Here is a 23,840-nt window from a genome sequence, read left to right on the forward strand (position 1 = left end):
AACAAAAACAAAAACACTCCAGAAATTTAATTATTCATTAAGGTGATCAGATTTATGCAACTGTTTCCATCTATCATTTTTTTAATTAAAAAATTTAATAATGAGGGTGCGAGCTGGGAAGCTAAATCAACCAGTTTGCTTCTTGTTAGCTTCTCGGAAAGAGAAGTCGTTACAGGAAGTGGCTGCCTGACTGAATCGCTTGTTTGATTCGTTTCCTTTATTCGGTGATGAAGGTAAACAACACGGCGCATGTAATTAGACAGTATAGAAGACTTATTTAAGGATCCGTGACACCAAACGCTGCTGGAGATACTGCCCCTTTGACATCTACCTTCTTATGTTAAATTGCATTGCTAAAGGAAGTTGTATTGCATTGCTAAAGGAAGTTGTATTGCATTGCATCTAAAAAGCTGCAAACGTGTCTTTCCACATCCTTATCTTTGAGCAACTGATGTACCGAGGAAGTTAGATTTGACAGGCTTCCTTATGAAACGTGTAGGGCTGGTTTCAGCGTCCTTTGTATTCTCATTTATGATCGTCACATACGGTGAGTACGAAATATTAACTTCGACAGTATCAGTCATACCAAGTTTTAACAGAGGTACTATTGATAAACTGTTGATTGAGCACACGTTCAAAGGTCCTTACCGGAGATCTGAAGAATAACAACCCTCCATATGTTATGTCTAATAAGCATCAGCTAACGCTAAAGTCGAGCGATAAACTACACAACAGTCTCAAATTGAAAGGTTATCCCATAACCTGAAAATTTTGAAACTTGAGTAATTTACGCAAGGATGCATGCCACTGAATTCTGCTGGAGTTGCTGATACTTTGTCAATGTCGACCAATGTTCATCACAGCTCCCTATTATTGACCACTGCAACAAATGAAAGAAGCGTGCTCGGGGTTTTCCATGATGAAATGAACCGTGCTTTATATTATTGTTTTGTGCATGGAATGTTATCACATTCGTGAGCGTGACAGATGATGAGTGCTAAGAATAACGTAATTATATCATATGAAATTTTTAAAAAAAGTAACTAGTAATAACCATTGCAATGGCGCAAACAAGTTTTTGGATCGGTGTCTCTAGCTGAAGAAAAAGTGACCTTTCCCGCATGCTAAGGGCAATAAATTCCTTTTGCGCTGGGGCCGGAACTAGACAGCGAGTTAATCTCAAACCGAAAGAGCCTGATCGTGACATGTGTTATCCGTAAGCATTTTGTAATCGGATTGGTAATTAAGAGGCAGATCTCCGGCTTTTTTCTGCGTTGTTGCTTTTACATATGATACACGATTCTCGCAGTAGATAGCGCTATTTAAGCAATAGCGAAAATCAGACCTGAAAAAAAATCAGGCCTGTACGGGATTCGAACCACTGACCTCCGCGATACTAGTGCAGCGCTCTACCAATTGAGCTAACAAGCCAACTGGGAACAGGCCGTTGAGTTGATTCGTAATAAATCCGTGAAAGTGATAAATATACAATGAAATATATGAAGTTCATATATTTTGAACTGCGGTATTAGATACATATAATACACGATCCTCGCAGTAGATAGCGCTATTTAAGCAATAGCGAAAATCAGACCTGAAAAAAATCAGGCCTGTACGAGATTCGCCTGCTCCCAGTTGGCTTGTTAGCTCAATTGGTAGAGCGCTGCACTAGTATCGCAGAGGTCAGTGGTTCGAATCCCGTACAGGCCTGATTTTTTTCAGGTCTGATTTTCGCTATTGCTTAAATAGCGCTATCTACTGCGAGGATCGTGTATCATATGTATCTAATACCGCAGTTCAAAATATATGAACTTCATATATTTCATTGTATGTTGTTGCTTTTATTTCTAAAAATCTGCCCGATTAAAGGAAAAGGCTGTGACCATGGAGTTGACACATTTTTACTCGGGCTTTCCTAAAGCAACGCCCGGGGTATAAATTCGGCTGAGTTTTTTTTTTTTTTTTTGTCGTTCAGTCATAAAACGCAGTTCCACTATAGCGCATGCGTACAATGCATGTGCATGCGTAGAATGAACTATGAGCGCATGGTTTAATGCAAGAAAGCAAATGGTTGCCTTGGTGGACAATTCCTTGCTTGATGTACCCGAAAGAAATTCGATGGCTATTACGCCCAATGTATATACAAAGACACACCGATCGCGGTAGAACTGCACTAATAGTTGTGGGGGGATTTGGGAACGGGTCGTTTCGCGAACTTTACGACAGATCAATTTACGAGCGATCCTTTACGAGTGAACCTTTTATCGAGAAATATCAAGCGAAACCTGCTATATCAAATCAGTTATGTCATATTATGTTTACATGCAAACACAACCGTGTATTTAGACGTGATTGAGAACCCAGTACTGATACAAGAAGCTACTCTGAAACGTCTCAGAAGAAAGGGCAGAAAACTAAAGTAATTTGTTTGATGTGCGTATTCGTCCAAGCATACCGAAGTCCTCTTGGCTACATCGTTATGTGAAGGTTAGAAGAGTTACAAAGAATATTTGTAAGCTTAATACGAAGAGGGTAAGAGCAAATAAAGTTACAAAACACGATGAGAAGTATTTGTTGAATTGTTCAGTGAGGGTATATCAGAGAATAATTTAATTGAAGTATAGAGCAAGGTGGTATTTATCGATGTTCTCTTGTAATAGACCCTTGTGTCTTTATAGGTGATTCGCACTTTCGTTTTGAAGCGTTACTGTAGCTTTGAAGGTTTCTGATGTATGGTGGCCGTTTATTTTTGTACTGGTTGTCAGAGGAAGCAAGTCAAACTAAGAAACAAATGCAGATTTTTTTAAATATTGAATAACATTTGAGAGTTAAACGAAATTTTAAATTACAATTCGTAGGGCATTCCATACATCTTTTAGATCTTTTCGTGATCTCTGGCTGACCGTTATTTTTGAATATTGGATTTTTCGCGACTTTAAATAAAAAGAGGGGTTGGTCCCCAGACTCCCTGGGACAACGCTCTGGCGCCAAAACTATAAAACACTAAGTGCAAATCAATAGGAGTCAGACAAACGCATCAAATTATTGAAAATTTCAACTGAGTTCAGATGGTGAGAAAAGTCCAGATCCTACTCCAATGTACATTGACCCTAGCAAAATAATAATGGCACCATATAGCCAAGCTAATGAGTTGGTATTTGGACAAAACTCAGGACAACAATGTGTTGCAATGAGATTATACTCTTTGATTTACGAAAACAAACAAGGAATCAATTCTGCTAATGATCTCTTGTCAATAATGAGTATTGGAAATCAGTTGTATTTAAGTTCCTCTCAGTTAACTAGACAATCATTTTTAAGGCAGACAGAATTACCCAAACTTTTAAATGTGTTCAAGACTGAAGATACTTTCAATCACTTTTATCCAAAAATTTCAACAATTTTGTCTTGATGTACTGCAGTTGCTATCTATTGTAAAAGTAATGTGGGCTTGAAAATATTCGATTCTCGTACAAGGGATATTTATTGTAAAAGCCATCCTCAAGGTACATGTGTGCTGCTTGAAGTATCATCATTGAATAGCTTGTAAGAAATAATGGTGAATGCACAGGGTTTTTGAAGTGGTTTTCAGTTTTTTGTATGACATGTATTTTTAAACCCACAAAAAGGTCAAAATATGTGTATTCCTTCTTGGTATTTAATGAAGGTCAAATGCCTCTAATTTAATATACTAAAACTGTATATAGCACTACTTCTCTTGTTGCGGCCATCAATAGTATTCAATGTTCAGAGATTTTTCTGTTAAAACAGTTATGTATGAACTACTGAACATCAATATTGCTTCAATCTACTGATTTCTGACAACTCCCTCTGGGTGATCATTTGGCAACAAACTATGAGTCAGTACCAATAATAGATGAAAAATTCCCTTCTCCTTCCAGTCAAAGGCAAATACATAACCTACTCAAGGTTTTTAAAAGCCTTGAAAGTCCTTGAAGGTGCTTAAATTTAAAAACAAAAAATTCAAGGCCTTGAAAGTACTTGAATTTGAGGACTAAGGCTTGATTTTTGCAATGCGTTTTCTAAGCAATTTTCAAGTTGAAAATGACAGTACTTTCATGGAAAAGCTGAGAAATAATATCAACTTTTAGAAATTGATTTTAAAACTGCTTATGCAAACCTTTCCAAAAGTGGTCCTTCAATTTTCTAAAACTTGGCCTTCAAAGTCATTGAAAAGTCCTTGAATTTCAACCCTTGGAATCTGTAGTAACCTACTCCTATATAGTGATATATTATTTTGATTTTTATCTAGTACTATAACAACATTCATTACACTCCAGCAAACAAAAATAAACACAAGCAAGCTTATTCATGACTGGCAAAGACGGAATTGCGTGACGTCAGTAACAATGGCAATATGGCAGTCCCCTCAAGATAACTTCAGATGTGCAATATTGAAAGCCCAAGTTCACGCAGCTATGCGCGTCTAGTTAGTAATTTAAAGAGAGAGCGTTTTACCGTCCAAACTAAGCAAATTATGTAGATCCGAAGGTATGATCTTTTTCAGTTCATGCCGTGACAGGTCGTGACACAACAAGGACCACATAGGAGGATAAGTATCTCAAAATAATTCCACAGTAGCATCCACCTTTGTACAATTTATATCAAAACTTTACCCTCTAGAAATATATTAATGGATGTGATCTGCACATTATGGATGCTTTGAGATTTTATTATTTGAAAAGAGAGCATTTTACTTTTTAACTCAAGCTTTGACCTAAGCCAAAAAAGAGCCGCTAAAATTGTGAAGCGAGCAAACTGCGAATTACGATACTTAGTTGTTCAGCTAAATGATTGAATAGACGAACGTTGGATCAGCGGAATGGCAGAAAAACTTAAAAACACGGAATGACGGCAATCTCCGAAGATTGTGGAACTGTGAGGCTTTTTAGCCTCTTATTATTATTATTATTATTAAAAACTAGATCATTGGATAATGCAATTCAAGACTTTGTATTGGCTTAGCCATTATGGTATATCAGCCAATATATAAAAACGTTAAATTAAATTATTACATTTTATTAAATTTTTAGCTCCCTTTTAATTTTAAGCTGACACGTACGCTTATCATATTTGTAGATTATGGTATATTGGCTGATATACCATAATGGCTAAGCCAATAAAAGCCTTGAATTGCATTATCCAATGATCTAGTTTTTAATAATAAACAATTATTCCACTCGCGCTTATTGGATATAAGATGATTATAGCCAACTCGGCGCTTCGCGCCTCGTTGGCTATCTATCATCTCATATCCAACGCGCGCTCGTAGAATAATTGTTAAATATACATATATTACTATTGTTATTATTATTATTAACATTATTATATTATATTAATTATTATTTATTACCATTTAATCATTGGAGGAATGCAAATTAGACAATATGTTCCTTAATCCTCTTTCTCTTGTGGAACAGGGTTCTTATAAATATGTGGGATGCGGCAGGTCTTCTAGTTTGCATGTAAGACAAATATATTACGAAAGTTTCTTCTGGCGTTATCATACAACCTCTAGGTATTTTTGATGCTATATGTCTATCTTTTTTTTTAAGGCTCTACGTGTGATCAACCAACCTCTCCTCATGGCTCAGTCATCATTCATCCTTCCAAGCGGGGAAGGTACCGAAACGGCGAAGTAATTCTGTTTGGCTGTAAACAGGGTTTTTATCTGAATGGACTGCCAATTATAACATGCAATGGGGACAAATGGACACAAACACAGTTCCAATGTCTGGGTATGGTGTAAATTCTCTTGGAAAGAAAACAAAACTTTCTAATGACCTAAGGAGTAGGTAGACCTTCGCGGTTGTCATTCGCCAAAAACATAAAAAATAAAAAAAAAAACATTTTACGCATTACTTGAGGTATAACCGCCATGGAAAGGTTATGACATGAAGTGCAGGCAGAAATTATTTCGTTTTTGTCTGATGTAATCGTAAACCGAAAGGGGTGCGAATTCATCGCATTTCAAATCTGACCGCACAAATAATACTTCTGCGCAATTTCAATCCTGAGGGGTTAGTCTTCAAAATCGTGTGGGGATTTTGCGATATTCTTATTGATTGCTTTGCAATTTATCTGTCAAGTTTGATGATCAAAATTGTACTGATACGCATTATGTCGGAGGCCACTGAGGAAGATCCATTTTGAAAATTGGAATTCTCCTATACAGTTTTCTAGGTTAGTATCAGTGTATCTTGTGAGTGTTCGGGCCAAATTTTAAGGCAGTCTGTAAAGTTTGCATACCCTTTTAATTTGTTGTTAAGTTTGTACACCTCATAACTTTGTTTCAATTTTAAAGCGTCCTAAGCACGCGGCGGCAAAACTTAATGGCTGCTGATCGAGTGCGAGCAGCGAACATTGCCTGCTTTCGGTGAGGTTCTTTCGCCATTTCTCGTCGAATATCTTTCTTTCCTGTACTGACAGCTAGCCTTCTTTTATAGTTGCATCAATGGACCTTCTTTTTATCTTTCCCCATTCACATTCTATTTTTCAACGCAGACAGATAGCAAAAATGTCCAGATGTTTATGCGATTGAAATTCAAGGATCAGGATATTTTGACGCAAGGAACCCCTCGGAAGTCACTTTGGCGGGCTAAAGAATTCATGCCACCAGTTCCGAAAAGACATTTTTGTAAATAACTCGCACATGTATCAATATTTTACCAAAAATTAGTTTCGAAACTATAGTAGAAGATAATGCGCAGTTAAAGAAAATGAAATTCAAAGCTTGTTCATCGAACGTCTATAGTATCCTTTAGATTGGCATTGTTTTGTGGTTCTTCATTTCACAGTAACATACACTGATGCTAAACATACAGTGATACTAACACGCAAAAACTGTTTTGCAGTTCAAACTTTTCGATTGCAAGGTGCACCGTTCTAGCAAAATCATAGATACAAAGTCTAAATATAAAAAGAATTCTAACGCGACAAAAAAGAGCTTTTTGCTATTGTGATCACTTGTCACCAGCTGTGGAATAAGAAAAAGATTTAAAAATTTCTGCTCAACTCAAGATAGTTTTAAATTGTCACTTTACGAAAAACGCTGGAAACAGTCTAATCAGAAGTATTTATCTCATTTCCTCGAACTATAAATTCTTTTGCTTCACTTAGGAATTTGTCCAGAGGTGCGGAACATTTTAAATGGTAAAGTATCCCACGTGACCCCACAAGTTGGCAAGGCAGCTATAGAATTTCGCTGTAATAATAAAAGTTTCCAGCTGATCGGTAGGACTAGGCTTGAGTGCATAGATGGACGATGGAATGGAAAGTTACCTTATTGTCATAGTAAGTACTTGAAACCACAGTAAAACTAATTAACTTGCATCAGAACTGCACCGAAACTTTGACAACTCGACTCAACAGTGATTAAAACTGTTTGGAACGCAGCGTTTTTACTGTATTTTTTTATTACCATATACCACGAAGATGTTATTGAGAACTGAATATGTCCAAAATTCACTTGAAATGAATCTACTTTTCTTCTGTAGAGTTGCCGTCGTGTGTTCGTCTGCAAAGTCCAGCTAACGGTACATTACATGGCAATGACAACAGCCATAGTGCAGAAGCAAAATTCACCTGTTCTACAGGCTTTGATCTATTTGGGGCTTCAACATTAACATGCAACAAAGGCGTCTGGAGTTCACGTGTTCCAACTTGTAAAGGTAAACCGTATTATTTTCACCGACCAATTGCCCTCTTTTAAAAATGACTTCTTCCACATCTTCAGCACCAAAACTTTTCAGTTAGTTTTGTCCTTCTGTTGCGCCATCTGCATCTGAGGGCTCAACAGCTTTAATGGTCACGTCATAAATCGTTGTTTAATGTTAATTTCTCAGCTTACTGCAAGAAAATTAGGGATCCTCCAAATGGACACGTGTTTGGCTCACGCTTCTCACACGGACAAGTGGTTTCTTTCAAGTGCAAACATGGCTACGAGTTGGGTGGAGATCACACCCTTCGTTGTGTTAATGGAAGATGGAATTCTTCTATTCCGCAATGTAAAGGTATACAATTCCGTGACATCCTAAAAATTATTTGTACGAGTATATCGTGACTAATTTATTGTGCATAGCATATTCTTATAATTCGGGTGGCATTGTCACAAATCTGTAGGAAATTGGACTAGATCTGTTTTAGTTAGATTTAAGTATTTTGTTTTGTTGCCGTTATGTCACTATGACGAAGACCTAGAAACACACATTGAATAACACTTTTTAGATGTTTCAAAAATAAAGTTGAAATCGATGGACCAAACATTAAAAAAAATTGTCTTCGAAGAGGATTACCAAAATGTACTCGATGGTAATTTCTGTTAAGCCCCCACACTGCATTTCCCGAATAAGCGCCCTTCCCCGAATAAGCTCCCACCGCCAAGGCGATAGAGTGAAACAAGTCAGTGACCCTCTCAAATAAGTGTCTCTCTCTCCTCTCTCACTTTCTTAAATAGCTGGGATGCAAGGAAAACCTGTTCATATTGCAATTTAAATTTTTAAGCTTCAACTATAACGGAAACAGTATAAGAGAATAGTTTCTATCTCCACAAGCTTGCATAGTTCCTTTATGTGTGTTATCTGCTTTTCACCTTTGTCCTTTTGCCAAGCTAAGTTAATAAGCCATCCCCCTTCTCGATTAAGTGCCCTCCCTTCGATTAGCGTCCCCTGCGTAGCCAAAATTTTAAACAAGCAGAAATACGGAATATGTAAAGAGTTGGCCTAAAAAACCTTTTAGAGTTAAAATAAACGGCCGTTTATGGACATTTCTCTTTGTTATTTCTAGTCATGAAATGTACAAAACCCTCTATTCCGAGTAATTCACGCATTATATATCCACGAACGGATCAAGTGAGATACACACACGGCACAACTCTTTATCTGGCCTGTCATGAAGGCCATCTTTTGACGGGAGCGCCGATGATGGTGTGTAACTATACTACGTGGCTGAAAAGGGAGTTCAGGTGCATCGGTAGGTTTTCTCCAGTTTAAAAAAATTTTATTGTCATGTTACCGGTTTGTCTTCGCTCACCCAATTCTCAGTTTATCCTATGGGACACTGACGTGTGTTCGACGTCAGCTCGTCGGAAAAAACTGTGAGCCCTGCATTCGCACGGCTCTGTTTCATTTCCCGTGGATGGGGTTTAGAAAAATGGACGTTAACCTACAACGAAACATTAACGACAAAATTAGTCGCGCTTTTCAAGAATTGTGATTTTATTGTTGTGATTTGAAAAAACGAGAACCTTTTTGTCAATTATTTTTTGTGGTCGTCCATTGTACTTCCCTTTATATGTATATAACGGCCGGGTAGCGCTAGCGAAGCGAATTGAAATATTTTACAGTTTTAAGCGATTCAAAAATTGGCATTTTTTTCCCCATTTTTCAAATATTAGTGGCGGTCGCATCAAACCAGTTATATCCTTTGACCAATACTTCACCGATTCCCTCATACATAAATCACAAACCCATCTCGCTCTTAAAAGAAAAATCACCCCGCGCAAATAACTACGCAGGAATAGATCTTTTACCCTGCTAATCTATGCGTTTTGATTGCCACTTGCGCTAGTTTCGATACTAGCGATGGACGGGGAATTTCTCGTTGAAGCCTTCTGTTATCCTAATTGCTGCAATGCAATAATCGCACCCAGGGCACGAGTCAAAGACATTTGAATAACAGCGGCATTCAAGTTCTTCGTTTCCCTGAAAGAAAAAGGGTCTGATGGACCAGGAAAAAATCGTTTAGCCGTGCCATCGCGTAGGTCTTGCGTAACATAACACGCAATTACTTTACTCTACTTGTAGACAGATGTTTAACTTACAACAACGAAAAGAGCTTTAGCGCGACCCAACCCTTAATGAGTCCTAATTAGATTCAAACATGTTTTGGAATTCGCGGTAACATGATAAAATTGTAATTGACTAAGCTATGTCGTACTCAACGGGAAATATTTGGTTCTCAGTCTTCAGGTATGTCACGACTAAGCGTTTCACAGGCTGGCCCTCCCACTCAGTTAACAAGTACCTCTTCATAAAATAAAATTTGATTTTTGCATAATTAACATTCGCAGAAGCAGTACTAAGTAATCCTTTGTTGCAACTTTGATAGCTTCCTGTCCCACCCTTGGACCAGTAAGGAGCGGAGTTATCACACATGTCACACGGAAGGGAGGTGGTGAAGTTGAGATAAAGTGTCATGCTAATTATACGTTGATTGGATCCTCAAGATTGAGCTGCATAAATGGAAAGTGGAATGACAGTATTCCCTCATGTGAAGGTATGTCTGATGCATGAAATTCCCACCAATCTAGGATAAAATGAAAGAAAAAAAAATTTACGGGCTCCTCTTGGGAGACTCCACTTGGAAATAATTTGAAGTACAAATAAAAAAAAAAAAAAAGATGGTTGAGCGTCTCCGTTTAATACAGTGCCCCTGTAAGTGACAGAGCATGAAATACGAGTCCTTAACTCGCCACATGTTGGATTAAATAGAACCATGACCAAGGATCCTTGAAGGATCAAACGTAGACTAATCACGTGCTGCCGATTACAGTTGTCGCGTCTTTATAATATAATATCCATAACTTATCAGGTAACCTTAGTTGAACATCAAATTCTCTTAACCAATTTACAAGGAAATGTGTAGCAGCTAGAGGGGAGAATTAAGAGCAAATGTTACCAAAAATCAAACAGTTTTAAAATCTCCTGGCGACAACTCAAAAATCAATTTGGCCCATAATCTCATGTTAGGTAGACCTTAATGCAAAACAAAACACTGCATAGTTCATGTTGCTAAATATCGATTAGTTTTGGAGAAAATCGATAATCACTGAATTTTGTGAAAACGCAGCTTTTTCAATTCGAAAGTTAAGGGCGATTCACGGCGCCTCGCGTTGCAAAATAAATCCCTCTAGGGCAATAAAATCAAACACATATTGTAGCACGACGTCAAAAGACACCGTGAAAACAGTTTTTAGCAATTCTCGACAATTTACTTTTGTAATCTAATTTAATTTGATCGACCTATTTTTATCGAGAACAAAACTTATCTAGAATTAGCCTATTATTTTAGCTTGTGATACTCCATTACCCCATATACTTTGTTGAAAACCAAGCGTTTAAAAGCCAAAGAGTTGTTCTTTTAGAGCGCTAAGGGTTTTTTCGGGGAATTGATTCAGAGCGAAGGAATTGATTTTTTAAGTTGGATAAATTGTGCTGTCGTTTTAACTTGTCCTTCGCGTGACATAACACTGCAATATAGCTTTTGTTGTGCGTATTCATTGCCTCTATTTTCCTCAAAAATGGTTTTAGAGTGCCTATCGTTAAGTCTTCTTTTCCGAAACATTAGTTTTGATCTGAACAGTAAACCAAAGCGGAACCAAGAGACCTCAAGTCAAAAACATACGTTATCACAAAGTGAAATCTACAACTATACGGAATTGGAACGTAGAACAAATGACGAGTGGATCATAATGATTTTTATTAGATATCAGCGAAGTAAAAATTAAGACTAACGATACCCTGTTTAAAAAACAAATGAAGGTGAAAGAGTGACAAATGTGATCGCTGTAGAAAAATCATCACCTGAGGAAACAACAAAAGTTTCGCGACGTTGCCCAAGGGAAACCTTGTGAAATGATAAAAACGTCGTCGCTATAATTTGTAATAAAATGAATTTAATTGAGAATGTCGGTGCTAATTTAAAAGCAGGAGTCGGTTTTGTTTAAGCGAACTGAGACAATTTTTTTGTAGTCTAAAAGTTGGGAACTTTCTTCAGCTAAACAAACAGAAGTATGTAAGGAATTTATTTAAAGTCAATTACACAGGGAGTGATTGCCCAGATCTCCCGAGACAGAAGTGATTGACAGAGAAAATATATGAAGCGTTTTATATATATATACAATATCAAAAAAAAGGTTATTCGATAATAAATATAATATATAATGTAATGAGTTCATGCAATTTATATAGTGGCAACAAATCGTTGGAAATGATAAATATCAATTTCAACAATTGTTGCATTGGCAACGGGGAAAATCGAGCTTGCTAATTGATCTACGAAAAAGTGATACATTTTCAGCAAAATTTTCAGGCGAAGGTAACTGATTCCAATTTCGAGAAATAATATGTGAAAAAGAATTGTGCATGTTTTGAGTACTGTAAGAATTCTGTTCAACATTATGGCCCCTGTTACGTAAATTGTAAGTTAGAATACGGGGCTTAAAAAAATTGCTAATGTAATTTGGGCCATTTTCCTTGAAACATTTATAAAATATGACGAGCGATTGTTCTATGCGTCTATTTGACAATGATCTCATGTCGATTAACTTAAGGGCAGATTCATAAAAACCTGAGTTATTCAGGTTTAAAACTGTTCTTAGACCATAAAGGTTTGCCTTTTCTAATTTATTACTTAACGTTTTTGTAAGACCATTGAAAAGAGGATTGCAGTATAATGTATTCGAAATGAGGTAGAATAAAGCTTCTGTAGAGAGCTGTCATTGTGTTCTTTGGTACTAAGCGTTTTATCCGTCTCAGTGCCTCTACTTTTGCGTAGAATTTATTAAGGATATCCTTTATGTGTTCCTGGAAATATAGTTTATTATCCAACTTTATTCCCAGGATCTTGAGGTGGTCTTTGGTTTCAATAACACCGTTTTCAAATAGAAGTTCATAATTGTACTTTGATTTACCATTATCATTCCTTGCATTTTGTCATCGTTAGATTTCAGGAAGTTTTCTTTTTGTTAGTTGGAGAGTTGAGCCATGTCTTGGTTCATAATGTATTGTGAGACTATTGGGCTTGTGCTGGAACCATAGTGCGTTATATCATCTGCGTAGAGCCTTGGGAGTGAAGATGAAATGAAGTCGTTCATATCATTAATATATATGTTGAACAGCAAGGGGCTTAGAAGGCTTCCCTGAGGGACTCCACATTTGAAAAGGGGCTAGTCAGATGTTTTTTCATTGCATTTTACTCTCTGTTTTCGTTCATCTAGGTATGCTTGTAACAACTTAAGTTCGGAGTCTTTGAAGCCATAAGCTTTTATCTCTGCGACGAGAAGGTTGTGACAGACGCTGTCAAATGCTTTTGCCGATAAATCAATTCCTACTGTTGCTACATCGTTCTGTCGTTGAGTGCAGTTCTCAGTCGTCTGTAAGTTTAATCAGAGCAGTAGCGCATGCGTGACCCTTAATGAATCCAGACATGTTCTGTGAGAGGATAGGGGTAAAGATAGCCGAAAGTTGGTCGTAGATTACTTTTTCAAATAATTTTGATATACCAGATAGAACGCTCACTGGCCGGTAATTTTTTTTTTGTTGGTTGACTCTTCCTCTTTGTAGATCGGCGTGACATTACTTAGTTTCCAGGCGCTGGGAATAGAGCTCGACCTGATGCAGTAGTTGTATAAAGTTGTCATGGAAGTAGCTAATGCATGTGCTGATAATTTTAGTAGTTTGGGTGAGAAGCCGTCCGGGCCTGTTGCTTTGTTTGTGTTGAGCTTTGTAATATGACCACCAATAATCTCGGCGTTTATCTCTTGGAAGTCGAATTCTAAATCATAATGTTTGTTTTTGATGGCGGTAATACTAAGATGATCAGAGAAATCTTCCACTGATAACTGTAAAACTTGTATGTCGATTCTTGGTTGAGCGAAGAACTTGTTGAAAACAACACTGGGATCTGGTACAACCTCGCCGTTTTCAATTAGGTTATCATTCATGCTAGATTCCCTCTTATTCGGTATTAAAGGCTTCATCAACTTCCAGAATTGAGCATTGGATGTTATTGTTGATGATGCTGCGTCGTTGCAGAATTGTTTTAGCGATTTTCTTTTCAAGTTAGTCACCACGTTACGTTAAGTTACGTATCTTTCTACGTTACGTTGAGTATCTTTCTCATAGCCAATGCGTAAAGTAAAGCATAGTAGCGGCTCCAATATCTTCGACATGAGCAACTATCTCACACCACAACAAATAGCACGATTTTTTGTCGCTTGTCAGCAAAGAAAACGCATAGCGTGGATCAATCCAGTGAGGAAGAAGAACTAGAAAGGAATGAACTGATGACAGAGAAGGCAATCGAAGAACGGTCCGACGAAGTAACGAAGCGTTAGCTCTTCAGCATCCTATTATGTACGTAACATACAACATTTGGGCGATCGTAGATCAGTCTAAACTGGCGAAGTTTTCGATACGAACACTGCAGAACATCTGTGCAGCCGTAGAACTACATGTAGCATCCACGACTATCAAGCGCAAGCAGCCTTATATGGAATTATTGAAGGCGTTGTGGCCATGTGTGGCTGCAAAACCGGTACGGAGTTGTAGTAAGGCTGACGAGAATATGTAGAGATTAATCTACGAAACAATCAGTGATGTCGAGAATGTCTTTCTTGCGGTGAAATAAAATTGATGGCTCTGTTTTGTGTTATGTGTGTCGTATAAAGAGTTTTTATGGAGGCACTAATTTAACGGTGACCACTGATGGGGGTTGTAAAGTATATCGTCAAAATCATCCTGGTAGCTTTTACGATAGAAGCCGGGGAAAAGCCAACAAAAAAAGTGTAATAGGAAATGTAATAATTTTTCATAAACTAGTTAAGTCTGTGAAGAGAAAGGAATCATAGCTACGCCCACAATGGGAGGATCTTGTACATCCTCAAGTAGATAAAAGATTTCTCAGAAATTTTGAAAAAGGTTGGTATAATGTAAAATATTTTCAAGCTATCCCATGAGTTATAATTTAAGGCCAATCATAAGAAATCTTCCAATTTCATTTTCAAAATTATTTTAACTACGTCATGTTATCAACCATTTTTTAGCGAGAAATCCTTCGAATTGAAACGCCCACTGGACAGAGAACAAACCGTTCTCGTCTTTTAGATCCAAACAGGGGCAAATAATACTCTTCTTGTGAAAACGGTCGGAATGAAAAGAAGTCATAAGCGTCTCGTCCTGACGAAAACCTAAGTTAGAGGAGGACTGGCACCAGTCAATGAACACCAGATGTACCTGCCAGTTGTAATGATTCGGGGACCATTCTGAGCTGATTCCACACACACTTTGTAAGTCAGTGCTTTGATAAAGAAAAACCGGACCTGTACGTTTAGAACTAGTGGTGGGAATCGTTAGTTACAATTTTCGAACACTGAAGGCTAAAGGGTGAAGTCAATCACGCGACCAGGAGTCCTTATGGGCTCCTGAAGTGACCAGTTAATTTGGATTTCTTTTTTCAAGTTTTTTTTTTTTTAATTAGGTTTGTCATCTATCATTCCTCGTGGATGTCTGTTACTATAGTATTTGGAAAATGTGCGTAAAGCCATCTAGTCTTTATTAAAATTAGTTTGTCCAGGAATTCATTGTCCTTGACCAATCGTGTCCAGGTGATTCCGTTTAACCCACTGAGACAATAATGTTCTTACCCTTTTCATAGCTGGTGACCATCATGAACGGGCTGAATCATTTGAAAACAAAGCTACGTGATGACAGTTTTGAAATTGATTCAGAGGCTAGACCTTGTTTTCCGAGTGGTTCATTCACTTTACGAAGAAGATGGTTTATGTGAATTATCACCGTAGAATGGAGCTGAGGGTATGAAATGTAGAAATTGATATTGAAACTAAAAAGAATCGTTGGTTTGAAATGTTTAGCAGCAGCATTATATCAAGGGTTCATGATTTTCTAGCCACAGAAGTCCGTACGGGTGAACTTCTGCTCTCAATTCCGGAAATAAAAATTGGTCACGTAACCGTTAAGCGGTTTCCTTGCAGCATTACCGTAGATACATGTTCGGCGAATCCAACAGACTGAGAACGCCCAGCTCCGTCCGCAAAGGAAAATGTAAGTTGTTATTATACTCTGAAAATTTGAAAATCTTAATATGCTGGTAAAGAAGGTCAAATGAGCCTTTAATTTCATGATCAAAAGATTTGATTCTTTCCCGAAATTGTCCCTGATTTAAGACAGGTTTCCAATGTGTCAGTTTTTAATAGACGGCTCGTTAAATTGTTTGCCTTTGGTTTGCTTATTGGTTCGAATTTGATTTGATTTGATTTTGGAGGAAAGACAAACGAAAATTACTTTTAAATCTGATGTCTGATCTTAAATTCAGAGATAAGGTTGGGAAATCTTCACACCAAAACATCTCACGTCCGGTCTCACGCTGGCGTGTGACCAAACACTACAGCTGCGTTATCTTTAAAAAATTATCTTGTAGTTTGAGTGAAATTTGTATCAAACGAAGTGACAGCAGAAATAAAATCTATCTCTTTGATATTAAAACATTTTTTTAAAGTTTTTACGTCAATCCCGCTTTTGATTGAAAGCTATTTTTGAAACAATTGTATTTCTGTGTGTTACTTCATAAATTGGAAGATCGGTTAAAAACAGATAGTTTTATCCAACTTTAAAATTCAATTTCTTCGCGTTAAATCATTTCCCCAAAAAATCCTTTGGAAATGTAAGGTTATTTTTTAGTAAGTTGTCATCTTAATCAGTGAAAGAGGGTTCGCGGAAAGTAGTTATATTTTCAAAGTAAATGGAAGAGAATTGTTCAAATTCCTTTTCACACATTTTGGCATCATTCTACAATATTCAGTAGATTTCATTTCTCTACAGTGTGTTATTTCGTTAAGCGAAGCCTTCTTTTTCGCCCTAAATTGTAAGCTCAAATTATGGCAAATTCTTAGGATTCGGTTATTATCGATTTTCTCGAAAACTAGTCGATATTTAGCCAAACAAATGATGCAGTGTTTTCTTTTACATCGAGGTCTACCTAACCTGAGAATATGGGCCAAATTGAATCTTGACCTGTTGCCACGAAATGTTTGACCGATGGTAACATTTGCTCTTAACAATCAGATCTTGGGAGTTAAAGGGTTAAAACAGGTTCCACTGTATCATACGTCATGTTTATGTACTGTGCCATAAATTTGTGAACAAGATATGCTATTCTTTGTCAAATTTGTTACTTGCATGTAACTCAGGTTTGCATGGCAAGTCATATGTCAGAACAGTAGATCAACAATAAGTCTACGTAGAAATATCACTTTGCTAACTTACACACCGAGCTGAAATGGAACTGCTTTTTTTTTTTCATTCATTATATGTTGTTGTTGTTGTTGTTGGATTAAATAAAACCATAGCCTGGAACCCTTGAAGGATTAAACGCAGATTGATCTCGTGCAGCCGATTACAGTTGTAGCGTCTTTCTTGCGTAATTAACCATCTAGTTCTCTCATTGATTTATATTTCCCCAAACAGCTTCTTGCCAAGACCCTGGCGATCTTTTACATGGTAATAAAATTGGAGACAACTTTAGTCACGGCCAAAGAGTATCATATTCTTGTAATGGAAACTACGTCTTGGAGGGTGCGCGTACGAGCAGATGTTCGGACGGCCGATGGAGTGACAAGATGCCAAGTTGCCGAGGCAAGTTTTGACCTCCTTTTTTAACAAGTCAGATCATTTTTTTTTCTTTATCAAGATATCAGTATTAAAACATGTCAGTTATCATCCGGGTTTCACAACAAACTAGAGAAATCTCTTTTTGATTCCGAGGGCACCAAACACGAGAGGAATCACCTTTATCTACCGAATGACAGCTAATCGACCAAGTAACCTTTATCTAAATAAAGGTTCTACAGAACAGAAGTATTATAAAAACACAAAGAAAAATTATGACATAACTGACCACTTAGCGTAAGCAGACTCAAAATACTACTAACACTGATTTTGGGAGATAAAAATGGATTTAATAGAAATATAATTCTCAGTTTCATTTGATTGTTTTCGCTTGAAGTGACCGTTCAATAGAGGTAGAGGTCGATACAAACAGGACGTTGGGACTCAGTAAACGGTGACCACAACTACTTTATAGAAGAGAACGCTTAATAGAGGTGAAATCTACAGTGATTCAGGGAGGAAAAAATTCAGAACGTTGACAACCGACCGCTAAATACCGGGTGACCGCTTAATACGGTGCCGCTTAATAATGGTTCGACTGTAGTTAACAGAAACGTGAAATGCGAGCCTTTTAACGCGCGACCTGTTGGTTTAAATTGAATCATAAACTGAGACCCTTGAAGCTATCGCATCTTTCTTGCATAAGTAAATGGAAAATGGAAAGATTGCAAAAGCGCGCGTTGCGGATAATACTCCCAACTTATCCTATGCAGAGGCTCTGGTAGCTCTAGACATTACGTCACTATACGAGAGGAGGGAGGCTTTGAGTAACACTCTATTCGACCAAATTGTAAAGGACCAAAGCCATGAGCTCCATAATATGCTTCCGTCACGCAACGAGTCCACTTATTGCACCCGTAGCCAGAGGTACTTCAAACTACCGATTTGTAAGACCAATAGGTTTGTAACTGACACTCCGTTACAGTTTGAAATACGTACCTTTTTTAATCTCGACGATTCACTTGTACATAACACACACAGAAAAAATACAGCATCAACAATGCGAACTTAAACCCAACGAAACTAAAATACAACGAAAGGAATACGAGAAACTACAGGAAAATACAAACGAAAGCGTAACTACTTACAAGATCTGTACGGCACTCCGGAATAACAACGACAGAATGAAAATCACAACTACGATGTTATATAGCGGATAAAAGGCTAAAACAATAGACTAAACAAGGCTACACAATACTCAAAGGCGATTACATGAAACAACGCTGACAAACTTAATTTACATTTTGACAGCACGAAAAAATACAAACTAATAAATTCAGAACTGAACTATCGAGACGAGAACTATTTACACTAATTACAATTAACAAAGACGAACGACAGAACTGATAAGAAAAAAAAAAAAAAAAACTCTCTTGGCTACAAGGTTTAAAAACAGTTTTATTATGGCGAACAGTTCTGACTATTATTATCAAACTACACCTAGACGAGTACAAATAACGCCATAGACGAGTACAAATATCACGCGGTATTGGCGCGTCTGATGAGATATATTTAGTAGTAATCTTAATTATTAGTATTATGGTATTGATACCTCCCCTTTTGTATTTTATTGTAGGTTAAATTTTACACTTTTGTTCTTTTTCAGTAGTTTATCATATATTTATAGATAAGGTTTAGTTTCATTGTAAAGTAAGTCACAGTTCAGCCGGTCCGGAGGCTGCAATGATTTTATTCTTTAATAAAGCTATCTCTATCTCTCTCGATAAGTAATGATCTAGTTCTCTCACTGATTCTATATTTTCCAAAACAGCTTCTTGCCAAGATCCTGGCGATCTTTTACATGGTAATACGATTGGCGACAACTTTAGCCACGGCCAAAAAGTATCATATCTCTGTAATAGGAATTACGTCTTGGAGGGCGCGACAACGAGCACATGTTCAGATGGCGTGTGGAGTAACCAGATGCCAAATTGCCGAGGTAAGTTCTGACTTACTATCTCAACAAGACACAGCATTTTTTTTAAAACACATCGATATTAAATTAGGTCAGTAACCATACGGGTTTCACAAAAAAACTAGAGTTTTTGTTTTATTTCGAGTGCTTCAAACAGGAGACGAATGACCTTTATTAACCGATTGACCATTATCGACCGAACTAATCTAAATACCTCTAAAACAAAACAGGAAACCCTTGGCACTTACATCAGCGTCCACAGGACAATGAACCTTGAATAAAAATCAGCATATTACTGCTCTCAGGCAATGAATGTAGAGTTGCTTTTGCAACTTCCAGAATTAAGGAAAGGACGTGAAGTAATGATCAAATATTGCTTTTTATGATATCATCATCGAAGTAATAAATAAAATTGTTTGTGTATGTGCATTGATACATCAAACAATTGATTGTAGAAAAGAGGAAACCGTACTAAGCATACTTAAAAAACCCATTTTTTTAAGGATCAATATTGAAAATAAAGAGTTTAGTAACTTTAAGGTAGCTACTTCAGCTATTTCCAACTACTGTCACTAATTACTGAAAATTCCTCTGGTGCACAAGAATGCATCTTTATTTTTAAAGATGACTGACTTGCTCACATCTAGATATATATGCAACGTTTTAGGCACGTTTACCCACCCCCCTGTGATGCTGCATAGCATTTCCTGAATTAAATTACAGCATAACGATGGTGATAAAAATGTAAGTTTCTGTTTTAAATCGAAAGTGATTTGACTCCATAGCACCATGTGCCGGACCTACCGCACCTCCAAAAGGGCAAATAGTGGGCCGAGATCACCGACATGGAAAATCTGTAACGTTTTTATGTTTTACTGGCTATACAAGAGTTGGCTCCTCCCCCATCAAATGCTATGATGGGCAATGGGACAAACCATTTCCAGTCTGCAAAGGTTAGGGAAGCTTGATTCTTATGTTTTCAAAAACTTAATTGCATTCTTAAGATAAAAACTGCTATAGCTGCTAATAATAGCTGTTTTTATGTTTGCGAAAACTAAATTGCACTTTTTAAGATAATAACTGAAATTCTTTTATGATCAACAAGGCATTTGTGGCACTCTGAGAAATCCCTATAAAGGAAAAGTGCGCGGGAAGAATCCTTCCGGCCGTTTCCTTGATGGAGATGTAGCAACGTTCTCTTGCGACAATGGTTATGACTTGTTTGGTAAAAAGAGAATTCGTTGCGTTAACAGAGTATGGGACTCCACCGTACCTCAATGTAAAGGTGAGTGTATGTCGTACACATGCTGATGGATACGCTTTGATGATTTTTCAGAGCGACTTACTGAAAAAATGGTTCGCATGATGTTAAATTCAAGTATAATGGCTTAAGGTAAGGAACAGGCCAAAACACCCATTGAACTGAATAAGAATGTTGAACAAATTTGTTTCTTTCAAATAAAAATTATACTTAAATAAAAAATACTCTATTTTCACTTCATTCACGAAAAAGACATGAACCTTAAGGGTTCTTTTTTTTTTTTAACTTTTAAAAGGAAACCTATGAGAACTATCAGGTCTCAGTTTCTGATAACAAGACGGATCTTCCAGACATAAATCGCATGTATTCTTACTGACTGTTTTTAGGTAATACCTAAAGACGCAGATTCATATCGTTTGACTCCTTCTTTGCAGCTCGTTACAGAGGTTCGAGAAGACCCGTTAACGGTTATGTCAAATTAGGCCTACAAAATATAGGGGAAATGATTAAGCATGGCGAAAATATCACTTACGGCTGCTTTGACTTTTACACCATGGAGGGCAGTGGTGCTCAAGTATGTGACAATGGTCGATGGACGAATGTTGTTCCTAAATGCAAAGGTCTGTATCGATTTAGTTTAGAAAACGTACTCAGCAAGCTCTTAAGGGACTTTGTTAGCTACAAAACACTTAAAAACCTTTGGTGCAAGAGAATGCTTTCGAAATGCTTACAATATTCTACTGAAATCTTTGGGAAACTTACAAATTGGCAGAACTTATAAACATAGTTGATAAACGCTGTTTTTCTCCTCCTGCCTACCTACTATATAGTATTGAAGAACAGTCATGGGCATATGAAGACCCAAATAATAACGATCCGGTTTTGTTGATGTACCAGACCAGTATCACCGAATTTGATCTATAGATCTACTGAATACTGATTTATTTCACAAATAGATTCCAAGTTTCTGTGCGTTGTTAAAGTAATAGCCAGAAATGATTTCAAAATGTGGCTGGAACAAGAAAGTGGCAAACGAGGCGCAGCCAAAATTGTCACCGATGTTCTTACCACATTTTTTACGTCTATTGTAATCTTTTACTCTACAGACCCTCGGCAACATGAAATCTTTTTGTATATATATTATATATAATTTTATGATTAAAAAGGAACGTGACAAAGTTTTGTTGATGGTGATGACGTGTTTGCGTCTTTCCCCAATAGATCATGAGTAGGAACCAATCAAATTGCGCATGTAATTTCGCTTAATTATTTCATACACGAACCTTACCCTGAAGTGAGGCATCTCTCTTTGAGAAACAGGGGATGGAAAATTTGGTCCAATTATGCATATGAATCACTGGTTTACTGATCGATAAGAAACCTGTTGCCTTTCATCGACAAGTTCGTATGATAATGAGCTATTTATAAGTCTTTCCTATGGCTAACTACTGTAGCTTCATGTGTACCTCCGCTGGACATACATAACGGACGAGTACTTGGCAAATATTTTGGCCATGGAAAAACTATTGACTACCGATGCAATGGAGATTATACCCTCGAGGGGCTAAGGAGATTGACCTGTGAGAATGGAAAGTGGATCTCCAACCCTCCAGTGTGCAGAGGTCAGTCAGAAAAAGAATCATCGAATACCCGTTGGTACAATGGCACAAAGAGAAAAAGAATTTTTAGAAGCTACACATTTGACAAATAGGAGCTTCTGAATAGCCATTGCTACGGTAGCACAGATAAAGAAGATGTCATTGTAAAAAAGTATTGAGATTGGAGCGAAGACAGCTGTTCATTTACGAGATAAAAGGATAAACTAATAAACGTAACACGTGTCCGTTCTTCGCAAGTTACATGTAATACAAGCATATATCAGCTAGAACTATTTTCCACTGGTTAAAACTTGCAATCAGAGTTTTAAATTGTTACTCTTTTAGCATCATGCAAAGATCCAGGATCGCCAGCTAATGGAAAAACAGGTCAACAGGGCTTAGGCCACAATGTCTTGGTTCATAATGTATTGTGAGACTATTGGGCTTGTGTTGGAAGCATAGTGCGTTATATCATCTGCGTAGAGCCTTGGGAGTGAAGATGAAATGAAGTCGTTCATATTATTAATATATATGTATATGTGCACGATCCTTCGCAGTAAAGCACTATTTAAGCAATAGTGAAAATCAGACCTGAAAAAAATTCAGGCCTGTACGGGATTCGAACCACTGACCTCTGCGATACTAGTGCAGCGCTCTACCAATTGAGCTAACAAGCCAACTGGGAGCAGGTCATCAAATTAATTCAACATAAACCCGTAGATGATAAATCAAACAACAAACATATGAAATACATATATATGAACTGCGGTTATGAAACGTATATGTGCACGATCCTTCGCAGTAAAGCACTATTTAAGCAATAGTGAAAATCAGACCTGAAAAAAATTCAGGCCTGTACTCCCAGTTGGCTTGTTAGCTCAATTGGTAGAGCGCTGCACTAGTATCGCAGAGGTTAGTGGTTCGAATCCCGTACAGGCCTGAATACTTAAAAAACCTTTTCTTAGTATTACCCACCCTTCTCTGATGCTGCATGGCATTTGCTAAAGTTACAGTAAAGTATAACAATGATGATAAAAAAAGATAATTTTCGGTTTTAAATCAAAATTGCTTTGACTCCATAGCACCGTGCGCCAGACCTGCCGCACCCACAAACGGCAGAGTAGCGGGTGATTTCAGACATGGAAAGTCTCTAAGGTTCTTTTGTCGTTATGGCTATGCAAGAGTTGGCTCCTCTCCCATCAAATGCATTGATGGAAAATGGGAAAAACCTTTTCCAGTCTGCAAAGGTTAGGAAAGCTTGATTTTTGTCTTTCCAAAAGCTAAATTGCATACTTGAATGAAAAAATGTTATAGCGACTAATATCTCTTCTTTTGTTTGCTAAAACTAAATTGCACTTTTAAGGTAATGACTACAATTCTTTTACAATCAACAAGGCATTTGTGAAACTCTGAGAAATCCCTCTAAGGGAAAAGTGCACGGGAAGAATCCTTCCGGCCGTTTCCTTGACGGAGATGTAGCAACGTTCTCTTGCGACAATGGTTATGACTTGTTTGGTAAAAAGAGAATTCATTGCGTTGGCAAAAAATGGGACTCCACCGTACCTCAATGTAAAGGTGAG

At 37.4% G+C, this 23,840-nt stretch overlaps 1 protein-coding gene across 4 annotated transcripts in view; it reads left to right on the plus strand.

The window, feature by feature from the left end:
* The first annotated feature begins 336 nt into the window (after window positions 1-336).
* Window positions 337-23,840, plus strand: part of LOC111332875 (sushi, von Willebrand factor type A, EGF and pentraxin domain-containing protein 1-like) — a 29,206-nt gene continuing 5,702 nt past the window's right edge. The window contains exons 1-15 of one of the 4 annotated variants that reach the window (XM_088756719.1): window positions 337-547; window positions 5,577-5,759; window positions 7,141-7,314; window positions 7,518-7,691; window positions 7,866-8,033; window positions 8,806-8,991; window positions 10,129-10,296; window positions 17,286-17,453; window positions 19,258-19,425; window positions 20,187-20,354; window positions 20,507-20,686; window positions 21,097-21,282; window positions 22,117-22,284; window positions 23,343-23,507; window positions 23,656-23,835. In XM_088756719.1, the coding sequence (XP_088612845.1) occupies window positions 487-547; window positions 5,577-5,759; window positions 7,141-7,314; window positions 7,518-7,691; window positions 7,866-8,033; window positions 8,806-8,991; window positions 10,129-10,296; window positions 17,286-17,453; window positions 19,258-19,425; window positions 20,187-20,354; window positions 20,507-20,686; window positions 21,097-21,282; window positions 22,117-22,284; window positions 23,343-23,507; window positions 23,656-23,835 (2,497 nt within the window). In that variant the 5' untranslated portion in view covers window positions 337-486. The remainder of the gene's footprint in view (window positions 548-5,576; window positions 5,760-7,140; window positions 7,315-7,517; window positions 7,692-7,865; window positions 8,034-8,805; window positions 8,992-10,128; window positions 10,297-17,285; window positions 17,454-19,257; window positions 19,426-20,186; window positions 20,355-20,506; window positions 20,687-21,096; window positions 21,283-22,116; window positions 22,285-23,342; window positions 23,508-23,655; window positions 23,836-23,840) is intronic. The other 3 variants (XM_088756716.1, XM_088756717.1, XM_088756718.1) reach the window with 3 other exon arrangements.

This window comes from Stylophora pistillata, chromosome 4 (assembly GCF_964205215.1).
Source record: "Stylophora pistillata chromosome 4, jaStyPist1.2, whole genome shotgun sequence".
Lineage (NCBI taxonomy): Eukaryota > Metazoa > Cnidaria > Anthozoa > Scleractinia > Pocilloporidae > Stylophora > Stylophora pistillata.